Genomic DNA, 15,045 nt, shown 5'->3' on the forward strand with positions numbered 1-15,045 from the left:
TTTATCTCAATATGGATGGTCACCTTTCAGCTTGTTGAGGTATAAAAGTGTGAAACCTCAGAATTAATTGTAAGAAACTTCATTCGGATTTGTTGAAAGGCTGCAAAAATATTTTCCAAAGGACATGGAGATATTTTGATTATTATTATAAACCTATGAACCTACTTAGAAGATCAATTGTGAGCAGTATTTAAATAAACGCCAGTCTTCTTCACTTGGTAAAACTATGGAAACTGATTGCCTTAAAAAAATGAACAGTGTCACTCATTTGACTCAAGTGCTTCATGAAAGAAAAAAAATGCAAAATTTACATATATTAAGTAAAGTATGTTAGGATTGGGTTCATATGAAAAGCTGTAAAGTAATTCAGTATTATGTGGGTTTGAAGCATTTAATGTGACTGTTTTCATTTAGGAAATCCCGGAGCCCTTTTTGATGAATTTTGGGTAGAATGAGCATAAAAAATATCATAAATATATTAGGCTGAACAGCGGGCAAAAGTTCTTCACATAACACCCCTAGACCAGGTTTGACTGGATATGTATTTTTCCTTTTTTAATTTTTTTTATTCAGATGCTCTTCAGAATTGTCAGCCTAAACTTAAGTCCAACCTGAAGAAGAAGTTCCAGTGTGTGTTTGAGGGGATTGCTAAAGCAGGAAACCCAACCTTTCTGAATCAGATCTACACAGAGCTCTACATCACAGAGGGAGGGACTGCAGAGGTCAATGATGAACATGAGGTCAGACAGATTGAAACAGCAAACAGGACACCAGACAAACCAGAAACAACAATCAGACAAGAGGACATCTTTAAAGACTCACTCGAAAAACAGGAACTAATCAGAACAGTGCTGACAAAGGGAGTGGCTGGCATTGGGAAAACAGTCATAACACAGAAGTTCAGTCTCAACTGGGCTGACGACAAAGCCAACCAGGACATCCAGTTCATATTTCCATTCACTTTTAGAGAGCTGAATGTGCTGAAAGAGGAAAAGTTCAGCATGGTGGAACTTGTTCATCACTTCTTTACTGAAACGAAAGAAGCAGGAATCTGCAGCTTTGAAGACTTCGAGGTTGTGTTCATCTTTGATGGTCTGGATGAGTGTCGCCCTCCCCTGGACTTCTACCACACTGAGATTTTGACTGATGTTACAGTGCCCACTGCAGTTAATGTACTTCTCACAAACCTGATCAGGGGGAAACTGCTTCCCTATGCTCATATCTGGATAACCACACGACCTGCAGCAGCTGATCAGATCCCCCCTGAGTATGTTCACAGAGTGACAGAGGTCAGAGGGTTTACTGACCCACAGAAGGAGGAGTACTTCAAGAAGAGATTCAAAGATGAGGATCAGGCCAACAGGATCATCTCCCACATCAAGACATCAAGAAGCCTCCACATCATGTGCCACATCCCAGTCTTCTCCTGGATCACTGCTACAGTTTTGGAGGATGTGCTGAAAACCAGAGAGGGAGGACAGCTGCCCAAGACCCTGACTGAGATGTACATCCACTTCCTGGTGGTTCAGGCCAAAGTGAATAAGGTGAAGTATGATGGAGGAGCTGGGACAGACCCACACTGGAGTCCAGAGACCAGGAACATGATTGAGTCTCTGGGAAAACTGGCTTTTAATCAGCTGCAGAAAGGAAACCTGATCTTCTATGAATCAGACTTGACAGAGTGTGGCATCAATATCAGAGCAGCCTCAGTGTACTCAGGAGTGTTCACACAGATCTTTAAAGAGGAGAGTGGACTGTACCAGGACAAGGTGTTCTGCTTCATCCACCTGAGTGTTCAGGAGTTTCTGGCTGCTCTTCATGTCCATCTGACCTTCTTCAACTCTGGACTAAATCTTCTTGAAGAACAACAAATAATCTTCAAGTCTCAAATAACGGAATCTGCAGAGAAACACTTCTACCAGAGTGCTGTTAATGAGGCCTTAAAAAGTCCTAATGGACACCTGGACTTGTTGCTCCGTTTCCTCCTGGGACTTTCACTGCAGCCCAATCAGACTCTGCTACGAGGCCTGCTGAAACAGAAAGGAAGTAGCTTACAGACTAATCAGGACACTGCACTGTACATCAAGGAGAAAATCAGTGAGAATCTGTCTGCAGAGAAAAGCATCAATCTGTTCCACTGTCTGAATGAACTGAATGATCGTTCTCTAGTGGAGGAGATCCAACAATCCCTGAGATCAGGAAGTCTCTCCACAGATAAACTTTCTCCTGCTCAGTGGTCAGCTCTGGTCTTCATCTTACTGTCATCAGAAAAAGATCTGAATGTGTTTGACCTGAAGAAATACTCAGCTTCAGAGGAGGCTCTTCTGAGGCTTCTGCCAGTGGTCAAAGCCTCCAACAAAGCTCTGTAAGTACATTTGTACTCATTCCTATTTCTACATAAACATTGTAATGATTTTGGCCCCTTTAAAAAACATATTGGATATAAACAGCAGTACTTTGGCGGGACGTGATCTGTGATGCCACTGCAGGTGTTATGGATGCACCTGCGCAGCATCTACAACATCTCGGTGGCATAAAAAGCTGTTATTGCCTGTGATTGCGTGTACGTGTGGCTGGCAGGAAGGGAGCTGCAGCTGAGAAGTCATCCAAACAAGCATTCTGGTGTGTAAATAGCTTGTGTAAATAAAGCATGTGCAAAGCATGGAAATGTCAGTGGGTCTGTCTTGGTATACAACAGACCCACTGATATACTCAGTCAGGTATACTCAGTCAGGTATATCATACTTTTAATATGTCGCAGCAGCAGAAAGTATTAGGATTTCTGAGACATTTGTATACGCAGTTGTTATCAAAGTACAGATTAGCTGGAAGGATTAGCTGCTGCTTTTTTGATAGTAAATGCAGAGAGACTGGCAACTCATTGATAGAGGCTTGCTGCTGCATTTGCGAATGAGAGATAAAGAAAGAACCTGGTGTCCCGGTGGCAGTGGGGAAGCTTGCTTCCGCATTTTTGTGACTGACAGTCATGGAAAAAACTATCATCCCAGTGCTAGTAGAACTCTTTGCTGCTTTGCAATGATGAATGCAGATGTAAGCTGTGCCCTGCAGCCTAATCAATAATATAATAAACCAAATGCAATAAATTGTTTTAAAATATTAACTTAAGCTCTCAAAAAACAACAAAAGCACAAAATAATAAATATATCACTGGTAAATAGCCGAAAACAACTTGTAAGAAAAAATACACAAAACAATACATCAATCAGACAAGCAAATATAACCCAAAAACCAGGACCCAACATTTTGGTGCTTATAATTCAAACGTTAAACTCAAATACAATCATCTTAATAAACACCATTCAACAGGCAATACAACACTGTACCAAAAACACAATCAATGAAAAACCACATTTCCGGAACAAAAAACCATCTCACTACCTGCAACACATAGAAATTCAGGTCTGTGATCTGTGTGTGTCATGCGCCTCCTAGGACACCTCTCCTGACAGAACACAGTGCATGCCGTTAAAATACGGCAGTGATTCCTTTCAGCTCCCGCTAGTGATCAGGCTAACTTAGCATGCAAGTACTACAGCTGCATCCTTGGTCTAAAACTCATTAAAAACTTGTATTAGTGAACTCAGCCTTCTACCAAACTTACACCAAATGAGTCTGTTAACAACTGACCAAAACGCAGCAGTTCGGGTATATTCAAATTGCAGCTTGAGGCCTTAGGGAACTTTTGTTAGCTCAGAGCAACGTGACAATGACTTACCTCTGGCAATGCTGAAAGGAGCTGTGACCGGGGCACACATGCACGTGCCTACGTTATCACGCAGCACACAACCACACAACACACACAGACATAGGCAGGATGTTTTGGTGAAATTCAGAAGTATTTAACACATATGCTACATTCACCCCCCGAATTTCACCAAAAGGTTTGCTGCTGCTTTTGTGATGATAAATGCAGTGAAAATGGCCACTCATTGATGGGACGCTTGCTGCTTCATTGCAAATCAGGGATACAGAAAGAGGCAGACATCTCGGTGCTGGAAGTTTATTACTGCTTTGCAATAATGGATCAAGAGAAACTACCAACACGGTGGAAGGAGCTTGCTGCTGGATATAGAAGGAACCTGCTAGATGGAGTCGCTGCTACTTTTGCCATGATAGATGGACAGAAACTGGCAACTCAGGGGTAAGAAGCTTGCCTCTGCATTTTGTTAATTTAATGATGGATGCAGCAACCTAGCACCACAGAGCGGTTGGATGCTGCGTGGCGAATGGGGGATGAAGGAAAACCTGACAGCCCAGTAAAATCGCCCCCCCCCCCCCCCTCCCTCCCTCTGGCTAATACATCGGGTTCTGTGTTGGGCTCATAGCCGAAAACTAGCTTTACTTTGTTGTCTGGGTCAACTTTGCTAGCGAGAGACAGAGAGAGGCATTGAAAGGCTGCTCCAACGGAACTTATTGTTTTGGAGGAAAACACGAAAAAAGTGTACAGCCGGGTCTTAATAGCTTACTTACAACTGGGCTCGTCAGGCACTCTTTTTGGCTGCAGTGGTTATTATTATATTTACATGCTTCCAGCTCCCAATTCTGCTCGGTGACAGCTCGTACTTTTCCTTTTTCTCCCTCCTCGCGCTCACAGACACATAACAGGTACAGCAGTCCATTCTCCCTGCAGCACAGACTACACTGTCCATGAAGCTACATTCTTTAGGGCTATGCCTGTAACAGTCTACCTATTGCCTTGATATTAAATCATTTTTGTGAATAATTTTTTTTCAATATTTCTTCACGTCATTATGCGGGCCACAAGTAGAAGTGACATGGGCCACGAGATTGAGACATAGGCATTAGAGCCTCTTAATGCGTGTTTTGTTTGGGGCGTGGAAACCAAAAATAGAGAGGGCATAGCTGAACATATGAAACAGGAAAATACCGCCGTGTAATTCCTTTATTTCAGCAAAGTAACTGTATTCTGAATACCACCTTTTTAAATGGTAACTGTAACGGAATGCAGTTACTCATATTTTGTATTTTAAATACGTAACGGCAGTACATGTATTCCGTTACTCCCCAACACTGATGGTATTTAAAGGGAGGTGCGCGAAGATGAGCTTGTCCCTCCTACCTGGCTTTGCTGTTGGAGTTGCAATTTGCTTCTGCACAGAAAACTTTGGCTTGACATTTGGATGTGTGGGGACAAGAAGCAGTTGACCCAGGCTTACGGTCCAGTCTGAATCTTTAGCGAAAGAATATTCTTGGGATATTGGTTACGGTTCTTCAGACATCTTTAGGAGGTTTAGTTGTCTTAAGTTGTTTACTCACAATCTTGTCTTAATTCCTGGAGTCTTGTTCTTCCTTTCTAAAGCATTCTATTTTAGCCAGGAGAATGTTAGTACATCTTATGTTGGTAATCCAAGCTCATGGCTTATATCTCATCTTCAGTGCAGAGATCGGATTTTTAAATTTATGACGTGGCTCCTGTAATTGTAGAGAAAAAATAAGCCATCAGAAAAACCATCCAGTATGGAGAAAAAACTCAACTGAAATTATTTCTTCTCAGAAGACATGTATTATTGTAACTGGATTGTACTGTACGGTACTGTAAGGCTACTGTAACAATCTTTCCCACAGAAATACATTTTACTTCTTGCTTTTCCTTTGGTGTTTTCTGACAGCAATCATTGTTCAATTAATTTGGCATTTCAGATCATCTTCTTCAAATGCACCTTTTAACAGGGGGGCTCTTTTATACCATTAATGTTTGTAATCCAGCATTATATATTATGTTAAATAGGTAACAAGTAGAGCAGGGCGATATGACCAAAAATATTTATCACGATACACATTTGAAAATTTGCGATAACGATATAACTGACGATATAATTGACACTGGACAAATACTTTACAACTCCACAACTTTATTAGTGCAAAGAAAAAAATCAATGTATTTTCACTTAAACAAGCACCTGTTTATTATGTGCATTAAAGTTATATAAAAATTTAACAGTGCAAATGTAAATTCCTTGCTGACAGTTTAACTAAAAGGCATTTTTAGTGGAAAATGGCTATATCCTCCACATAACCATGTATATTTACTTTGAGTTCTGCTCGTTTACAATGCTCTGCTTTCGGCAAAGACAAAACGGCCAGGTCGCTGGACTTGCCGCTCCTGTGTCAGCGAAGGGCAGGCACACTTTGCTCCCCCTCCCCCCTCTTATGTTTTGGTGTTGCGCTGTCACGTCATGTGACACTATGGAGGTTGTTAAGTTGTTTACATATTAATTATATTTTTACCAGTTGTTTTTGTTGTTGAGAATTTTAATTGTAAATTTTGTATTATAGTTTATCAACAGTATTTGTTTTCATTTGTTTACTGGTTTGCGTGCACTTACAATTTTTCAAAAAAAAAAAAAAAAGATCGCCACCACGCCAGACCCGATGGCATTTTCATGCTTCGCAGCATCATTTATTCTTAAAATAATCGCACGGTTTCTGTAACAGTAAATTAAACGGCTGCAGCTCTCCCGCTGCCAGCTGTACACATCACCACCACCAAAACTGCAGCGGCATTGCAGCTTCTGCCATGAGCCTATGAAAACAAAGACACTGCGCATGCGTGTTTTACCCATATTCTATCGTGATATTTCATTTTCTTATTGTTGCCCATCGTTACACCGGTATTACCGTGAATGGTATGGTATGGCCCAGCACTAATAATGAGTGTAATAATGTGAAAAACAAAGATGTATCTTGCTGTAATTTTTGATGGTGTGGATGTCCACAATCATATTCCAGAATCAGGTTCTGAAATGGAGTATGGAGACCAGGGGTTCCATTACCTGGTTGGTATTGTTAATGATAAATTGTTGGATTGGGAATTTAAAATAGGGTAATAAAGAAAGACACATTAGTTCTTATGGAGTCTTTTATTAGGTTTATTTGACATACGATTAAATTGACAGCTTGTGAAGGTGAAGAGACAGGGGGACTGGCCATCCTACCTGTGTCAGAGAAGAGCCAAAGTTAGAGCTGCTTGCAGTTAATCATTTGTGAATAACCTAAATATATGTGAAATGAGAACTTATAAAGGTACTCACCTATCCTGGTTGCTTCTAGCAGGATGTGGAGCAAAAGAGTGAAAGCGGCTCAATCACCTGTTTAAGAGCTCTTGGAGCAGACCAGTGTGCCAGGTTAGGGAGTATGGATAAAGAGGGTTTTAATTTGTATAGTAATGGGTGAAGCTTATGTTATTGGTTTGTTTATAGTATGTGTTGGAAATATGTATATGTTTGTGATGTGCTTTAATGTTATTGTATGTTTGTTTGTGTGGAGGGTTATGTTTTCATGTTGATTAGTCACCTGAAAAGGTAGAGTATAAAAGGAGGCCATTTTGTTTAGTTGTAGTTAGTGTTCTTGTGCTGTTATCATGCTTCTTCTTTAATAAAGTGCCAATCCATGGATGTCTTTTACTCCAGTCTCGCATCGTATTATTGGACGGAACCTATGACTGCTCGCCAAAACTGATAATCAGCATGAGACAAATTTATTTCCAATCATGAGCCAGAAAGTTTATTTAAAGTTTGTTTTCAGAAGTAGAAGCTAAAGGGGTGCCGCTCTTAAGGACCGAGTGCTGCCCTTCAGCAGATGTCCTGAAACTGGCCAGTCAAAAGTGGGCTTTTAAGGCTAGTGACATTAAAAGGAAAGAAGCTCAAGTTTCTTGCTTCAGATAGAGAATTAAATGAGAGAAATGGTCCAAGACGGGACAAATAGGACTTATTTTGGCCTGAATAAACACAGATATTAAAATCTTCCCTGTTTTCCTTTAAGATATGTTGGTATAATTGTGTTATTTTACAATGTTTTTATTTTTTACAGACACAATGTTTAAGTTTATTTATTTATGTTTGTTTGCTTTTAGATTGAGCAGCTGTAACCTCTCAGGTAGAGTCTGTGAAGATTTGTTGTCAGCTCTCAGCTCCCAGTCTAGTCTGAGAGAGATGGACCTGAGTACCAACAGCCTGAAAGATTCAGGAGTAATAAAGCTGTCTGCTGCAGTGGATAGTCAACATTCTAAACTTGAAATTCTCAGGTCAGATCAAGTGATATCCTGTTATCAACTGATACAATTAACCAGTAAAATTAATTAATAATGGTAAACTTCATCTGCTTGTTGTAGTTTCTTATTATTTTTCATTATTTATAAAATTTAAAGACAACCTGTTAAACAAAAGGCAGTAAAAATTATTTAAAATGTTGGATTAATCATTGCTAATTATTGATTTTTCATGTTTTTATTTCTAGACTGAGTGTTTGTAACCTCCCCAAGAAATGCTGTGAAGCTCTGTCTTCAGTTCTCAGCTCTCAATCTTCAAGTCTGAAAGAGCTGGACCTGACTATCAACCACCTGCAAGATTCAGGACTGCAACTTTTGTCTACTGGACTGCAAAGTCTAAATTGTAAACTGAATACGCTGAGGTCAGGTTGAGTTCAAATTATATTTGTTTGTTTAATTAACAAATCAAATATCTAGCCAATAAATGTAAAGCCCATCCATATGCTGTTTTATCAAAGTAGGGCATTAAAGAATTCTGAAAAAAAGAATATAGCTTAATCTAATAGTTCCTCACTGCACCCTGGTTACAATTTAACACCAGCATTTCTTTTATTGGTCATATTATTTTTTCAGACTAAGTCAATGCAACTTCTCAGAGAGAAGCTGTGAAGCTCTGTGCTTGGTTCTCAGCTCCCAATCCTCTAGCCTGAGAGATCTGGACCTCAGTAACTCTGACCTGCAGGATTCAGGAGTGAAGCATTTATTTGTTGGACTGGAAAGTCCAAACTGTAAACTGGAAATTCTCAGGTCAGTTTAAAAATTTTCCATCAAAGATCATTGAACACATTATCTTTATAACTGAATCAATAGGATCATCTTTATAGAAGATGGATCGTCAGCTTTGCCTTTGGATGTATTATTAACTTCTAAATTACTGTCTTATATTTTTTCATAATGGAACTTTTTCATAATTTCTTCTGCTTTTTTTGAAATTTAGTGCAGTTTTGCTTCCATAACATACCAAATTCCTAAGAAAATGTCCAAATGATATGTTCAGGTGTTGGTTACTGTCCATGTCTCTTTTTATTATTGAGACTATGTGGAGTGTAAATGAAATAAGGACCTAGTTTTAGTAAAACTAAAAGTGAGTCATTTATTTGGCTTGAAACAGGTGTGATACAGGGACCCAACTGCACACAGTGTTGCAATGCAAGCCAATGTTTTGTTCAGAGATTTTCAGTGTTCATCTTTTCAACTGTCATCTCAGCACAGCACCACACACTCTTCTTCCTCTGGAACAGCAGCAACTGAAAAGGGAAGACGTGTTTACTGTGATGGATATCCGCTGTGCCAGCCAGCGTTCCCTGGCACTGTCCCCTGAACCCGCTGTTTCACCACTCCCATGCAGCCACAGCAGGCGATTCAAAACATAAACTACAAAGAGAGAAACTGAAAACTACAAACTTATTGAAAACTGAAAACATGCTAGGCCTGAAAACACTGCCTATGGGAAACACTGGGGCAGGGAGAACAGATAATCCCACCAAGTACAGGAGGGGACTGTAACTATATATTAAAAAAAAATCCCCTCTTGTTCCTGCAGGCCATCTATCCTTCAAGCCCAGTCCTCTACCAGAGGCCTGGGAGCTTGCGGGTTCTGCACAGTATCTTAGCTGTTCTTAGGGCTGTGTTCTTCTCGACATATATCTCCAATTTTGTTGCTGGGATCTGCACTTCCTAATGCTCCGATTACTACTGGCCTGCTAGAATATTGGACCCTTGTCTCAGGGGCATCTTTACACAGCCTGCACCTGGGATCTTGCCTAGTGTGACAGACCCCAGCCTCTATGGATCTTGTGCTCAGAGCTTGTTCCTGTGCTGCCACGATTAGTGCCTCTGTGCTGTCTTTCAGTCCAGCTTTATCCAGCCACTGTTAGAATTTCTGGATGTCGGTCAATTCCTCTTTCTGCCCGTGGTAAATACCATATCATACAGGTGCCTGTAGTTCTATGATGGTTCTCCCTCTTCCTCCTCTTTCTTGGGTTTCTGATGGTCGAGGTATTCACTGAGCATTCAGCTGGGATAATCTTCCTGATGTATTCGTGAATGGTCATTGCCTCATCCTGGATGGTAATACTGACACTCACCAATCCCCAACCTCTTTCCTTTTGCTTAGCGTACAGCCTCAGGGTGCTGGATTTGGGGTGAAACCCTCCATGCATGCAGTTGTTTCTATTGTTTCCTTTGGCTAGCTTATTATCCTAGCAGGGTACCTGATCATGCGTAGGTGTTGATAGCCCGTATATTGTTCTTAACGTTCACCTGACTCCTCAGGACTTGCCTGAACCTCTGCAGGTACTTGTTGGTTGCAGCTTTCCTAGCAGCCTCTTCATGGTTCCCATTTGCCTGTGGGATCCCTAGGTAGTTGCAACTGTCCTCTATGTCTGCAATTTTGCCTTCTGGTAGTTCAATCCCCTCAGTTCTGACTACCTTCCCTCTCTTTGTTATCATCTGACTACATTTCTTCAGTCCGAACGACATTCCAATGTCATTGCTGTATATCCTTTTGGTGTGGATCAGTGAATTGATGTCTCATTCACTCTTGGCATACAGCTTGATGTCATCCATGTACAGGAGGTGGCTGACAACTGCTCTGTTCTGTAGTCAGTATCCGTAGCCAGTCTTGTTAATGATCTCACTGAGGGGGTTCAGGCCTATGCAGAACAGCAATGGGGACAGAGCATCTCCTTGGTAGATTCAACACTTGATGGTGAGTTGTACTATGGGCTTCAAGTTGGCCTCTAATGTTGTCCGCCACATTCCCATTGAGTTCCTGATGAAGGCTCTTAGGGTCCTGTTGATCTTGTATAGGTCTAGGCATTACAGGATCCAGGTATGGAGCATTGAGTCATAGGCCTTCTTGTAATCAAATCATGCAGTTCACAGGTTGGTCAGCCTGGTCTTGCAGTCTCGTTTGATTGCCCGGTCTACCAGTAGCTGGTGTTTTGCACGTCTGGTATTCTTGCCAATCCCTTTCTGTGCTCCACTCATGTATTGACCCATCTGCATGTTCATCTTAGCAACTATGATGCCTGACAGGAGCTTCCAAATGGTACTGAGGCAGGTTATTGATCAGGCCTTCGGTTAGCATTTCAGGGTGTCTCTCTTAAACTCATATTTGTGATGCCAGCCGCTCGTGGAGTGCAGTCAGCTTCTTCAGCCAGTAGGCATGAACCATGTTGGGGCCTGGTGCTGTCCAACACTTCATACTAGAGACCCTTTCTTGGATGTCTGCCACTGTGATGGTTACTGGACCCTGTTCAGGGAGGCTGCTGTGGTCTACCCTCAGATCCGCTAGCCACTGAGTGTTGTCATTATGGGTTGCGTCCTTCTTCCATATGCTCTTCCAGTATTGTTCTGTCTCCGGCCTTGGTGGTGCTGTTCTCATATTATTCGCCTGCCACTGAGAGTATACATTAGCTGATTCCATGGAGAACAGCTGGTTTATTCTCCTGCCTTCTCTCTCTCTGGTGTACCTCTTCAAGCGGCTGGCCAAGGTTATGAGTCATTGCTTGACAGTTTCCAAAGCCTCAGGTATGGACAGCTTGCTGTACTTCTTAGGCACGTTCTTTGATGCACCTTTCTGCAGCTCTGATAGTTGGCTAACCTCCCTCCATGCCACCTTGAGCTTAGTCTCCAGTCTCCTTCTCCATGGAGGGTACTGCTTTGTGGATGATGATATATTCTCACACTGATCCTGCATGGTGATGGTACCCTCCACCCACTCCTCCTGGATTCACATCTTCATCATCATCTTTATCAACCCTCACAATATTACACCTTTATCCGCTTCATGTTCAGGAGCCTAATTTTCTCCATGGGTTATGGTGGGATGTTGAGTGCTGAAGTCAAACAGATCTCAGAAATTAAACACTGATTCATTTATATTTTATACTTATGAGAAGCAGCTAGCTCATCCATTATTGTCCTTATAGGCTTGGGCTATTCATAGATTTGTTATGATACTCTGAGCATTTCTTCTGTTTTCACTCCTGATGCTTTTATACACATATCCTTAACTTTTGTCCTCTCTTTCCTCAGTTTGTCTTTTGTTCTTTTCTCTTCGTGCACATCCCCCTGAGCCAACCTCCCACCCAAACAGCCATGTTAAATGGCTAGTCTTGATCCCCAATGCTACAAAGTGCTCCTCATACTGATGGTCTTATTGATGAGGCTTTCTTGCTTATATTTCATAGCAAGTTACATTGTACAGTAAGTTAACTTATGCTGCCAAATTAGTTTTTCTTTTTAGTTGTAAGTAAAGTTAAATTAAATCAAACAGATGGTTAGATGTTATTGTTTCTAACAAACAGAAAGTCATTGGTTACAGATGGATTGTTGTTTTGTGTGTCTGCAGTCTGTCAGGCTGTCTGATCACAGAGGAAGGCTGTACTTCTCTGGCCTCAGCTCTGAGCTCCAACCCCTCCCATCTGAGAGAGTTGGACCTGAGCTACAATGATCCAGGATTTTCAGGAATGAAGCTGCTGTTGGCTGGACTGAAGGATCCACGCTGGAGACTGGACACTCTCAGGTATGGAGAGAATGTCTGTTAGAGAAGGAAGAGCTGGATACATTTCAAGTGCAAAGGAGGGGATTAGGGATTAGGGATACACCATCTTAGAAAGCTGTGATTGCAGCCATTCCCCAACTCTCTGGGAATAGTACTCATGGCCATTGATCACTGATCAATGGTCTTTGATCATTGGTTGTTGATCAATAGTCATGAGAATTTGCATAATGTTGATAATGGAACTGACCTTATAGCCCATTGTTCATTCAATGGTGCTAGTTTCAGTCATTGTGCAAATATACTGTTTATATAAGTTTGGGGAAACCTGCAGTTACTGAAGAAGTTACTTGACTGAGTGACAAAATTTTTCTCCCACTAACAACACTACGTTCAGATGTAAAGAATCAACTTTTTGGGATTTCCTACATTCTTCATTCACTTCCTGTTTGTTTCATGCAGATGTAACATGAACAATCACACATGTAGGAACAGTTTTCCTTCATTCACAGCATAAACTGTAGTCTAGTTCAACAATGAAGAGATAAATATGTAGCAATTTCCAAGGAGAACTTTTCCAGGAACAATAATAAATGTCTTTTGCTCATAATATTTGGATCCATTTGGATAGATTGCTTTATGTTTAACAATGCACTGCTAAATTATTTTTCTCTGTCTCACCCTGATTTATATCAAATTAATCTCTGCATAAAAATGTACTAAAGACACATTCACAGTAGCTTAGCACATAGACGGGAAACTGTTACCCTAGTTTGATCAAAAGAGGTAAAATAGATCATAGATCATAACATAGATCATAGAGGATGCACACGTGTATACTCCACTATATCTGTTTAACTTTTGGTGTAAATAGTCATGGCCAAATGTGGAATATACAAACCTTGAAGGAAATATGGTAACAATTTAAAGAACTTGTCCCTTTATATATAGATTTGTTTATATGACTTTCTGACTTTCCCTATTTATGTGTGGTTTAAAAAGTACATTGGTACAGTGTTGTAACTTTATAAAAAAAGAATATGCGAGCCAATGACTGCACACTTTGTAATATTGACAGGACAAACATTTATTAGCACAGGAAAGCATAATCACAAAGGGAAACTTAATAAATGGAACCTCTCCCTGTCAAAATGTCTTGCAGAGGGAAGGGGAGCTGGCTTGTGACTTCTCATTATATCTTTCTCCTCCTCTTTTTCATATGCCTCCTCCACCACTGCTCTCTCCTGCTACATCTCCACTTTATCTTCTTCCTGCTCACATCCAGCCTCATTTAGCGTATCTAGGCTGTCATTGTGTAATGCTATTTTTGGGCTATGTTATTGAGTAAAGAAGACCGGGTGAAGGTGTTGGAGCACTGGCAACGTAGAACACCAGGTGATCCTCCACACTCGCGGGCCTGTGGCATCACACCCACTGCGCTGTGTCCGCAGGCAGCCCCAACATGAACTGTTCCAGCACGGAACAGAGGCTTCTTCAGTTCTGAACTGAAGAAGAACTGAAGAAGCCTCTCGGATGAGAGGTGAAACGTCTTCAAGTAACTTAAAGAAGTCCAGACGCTTTTCTTTGCAAGCTCCATTCTATTACTCTTGTTTTCTTCTGCTTGTTTTCTTTTTTCTTTCTCAACAGGTGATCCAGTTGATCAATATATGTATTTTTTTTTTTGTCTGCTCATTCTGTTGGTTTTTGTTTTTTGCCCTTCTCCCCATCCCTCTTCTCAGCTGTTTTTCTTTCCCTCTTTCTTTCTCCCCTTTCTTTCCCCCAGTCAAGTCTGTCCCGTATTCAGCAAGTGAAAATAAAATAAACAATAAAAGGTGAATCAAATGGACCATTACGGCAAGGCTGGGATGGTCAATTTGGTAAAGTAAATCCGTTGGGCATCTTTCTTCGCCTTTAGACAATAATTCTGATGGCAAAAGAGCCGGCCAAACGGGACAAAAGTGACACCGACAGTCGATGGGGGATGGTGATGCTGTTGCCCCGACCTGCCACTTCTGCTACTGCCAATCACATGCCCCTTCAGTTTTGCCAGGTGCTTCTGCTGCACTACAGCCTGATTATTGTTCATTGCCACCATGTAATATGCAGCGGCCACGTCACCAAGTGGAAACACTGTCCATGCTTATTTTCCACTTTGATTGCCATGACACACACTACTGGCAGTCTCTTCATTGTTCTCTGGCTTGGCACCCAAGCATGCAGCTTTCCAGCTGCACTCTGACACTCTCCAGTCTCAACTCCAGCTTAACTAAAAATCACAATGTATTGTCATGGTGGTGACAAACACCGCAAAGAATGACGGCCCTTTGGTGGACAAATCCGGTTTTCCAGAGGTGGCCCACACATGAGCCAGCACAAGGCCAGTTGCAGACACACTGGTAGTCCTGTGATGGCCCATGTGTTGATTAACTCTGGCAAAGAAAACTCTGTT

The 15,045-nt window shown here is 41.3% G+C and overlaps 1 protein-coding gene across 2 annotated transcripts in view; it reads left to right on the forward strand.

Annotated features, from left to right (window-relative positions):
- The window catches only part of LOC102789847 (NLR family CARD domain-containing protein 3-like), a 100,006-nt gene that overhangs the window by 12,233 nt on the left and 72,728 nt on the right, over positions 1-15,045 (forward strand). For both annotated transcript variants that reach the window (XM_087838438.1, XM_087838437.1), the window contains 5 exons: positions 574-2,365; positions 7,895-8,065; positions 8,278-8,451; positions 8,663-8,836; positions 12,447-12,620. In XM_087838438.1, coding sequence (XP_087694564.1) covers positions 574-2,365; positions 7,895-8,065; positions 8,278-8,451; positions 8,663-8,836; positions 12,447-12,620 — 2,485 coding nt within the window. The remainder of the gene's footprint in view (positions 1-573; positions 2,366-7,894; positions 8,066-8,277; positions 8,452-8,662; positions 8,837-12,446; positions 12,621-15,045) is intronic.

Source organism: Neolamprologus brichardi, chromosome 3 (assembly GCF_056152115.1).
Source record: "Neolamprologus brichardi isolate AB-2024 chromosome 3, ASM5615211v1, whole genome shotgun sequence".
NCBI lineage: Eukaryota > Metazoa > Chordata > Actinopteri > Cichliformes > Cichlidae > Neolamprologus > Neolamprologus brichardi.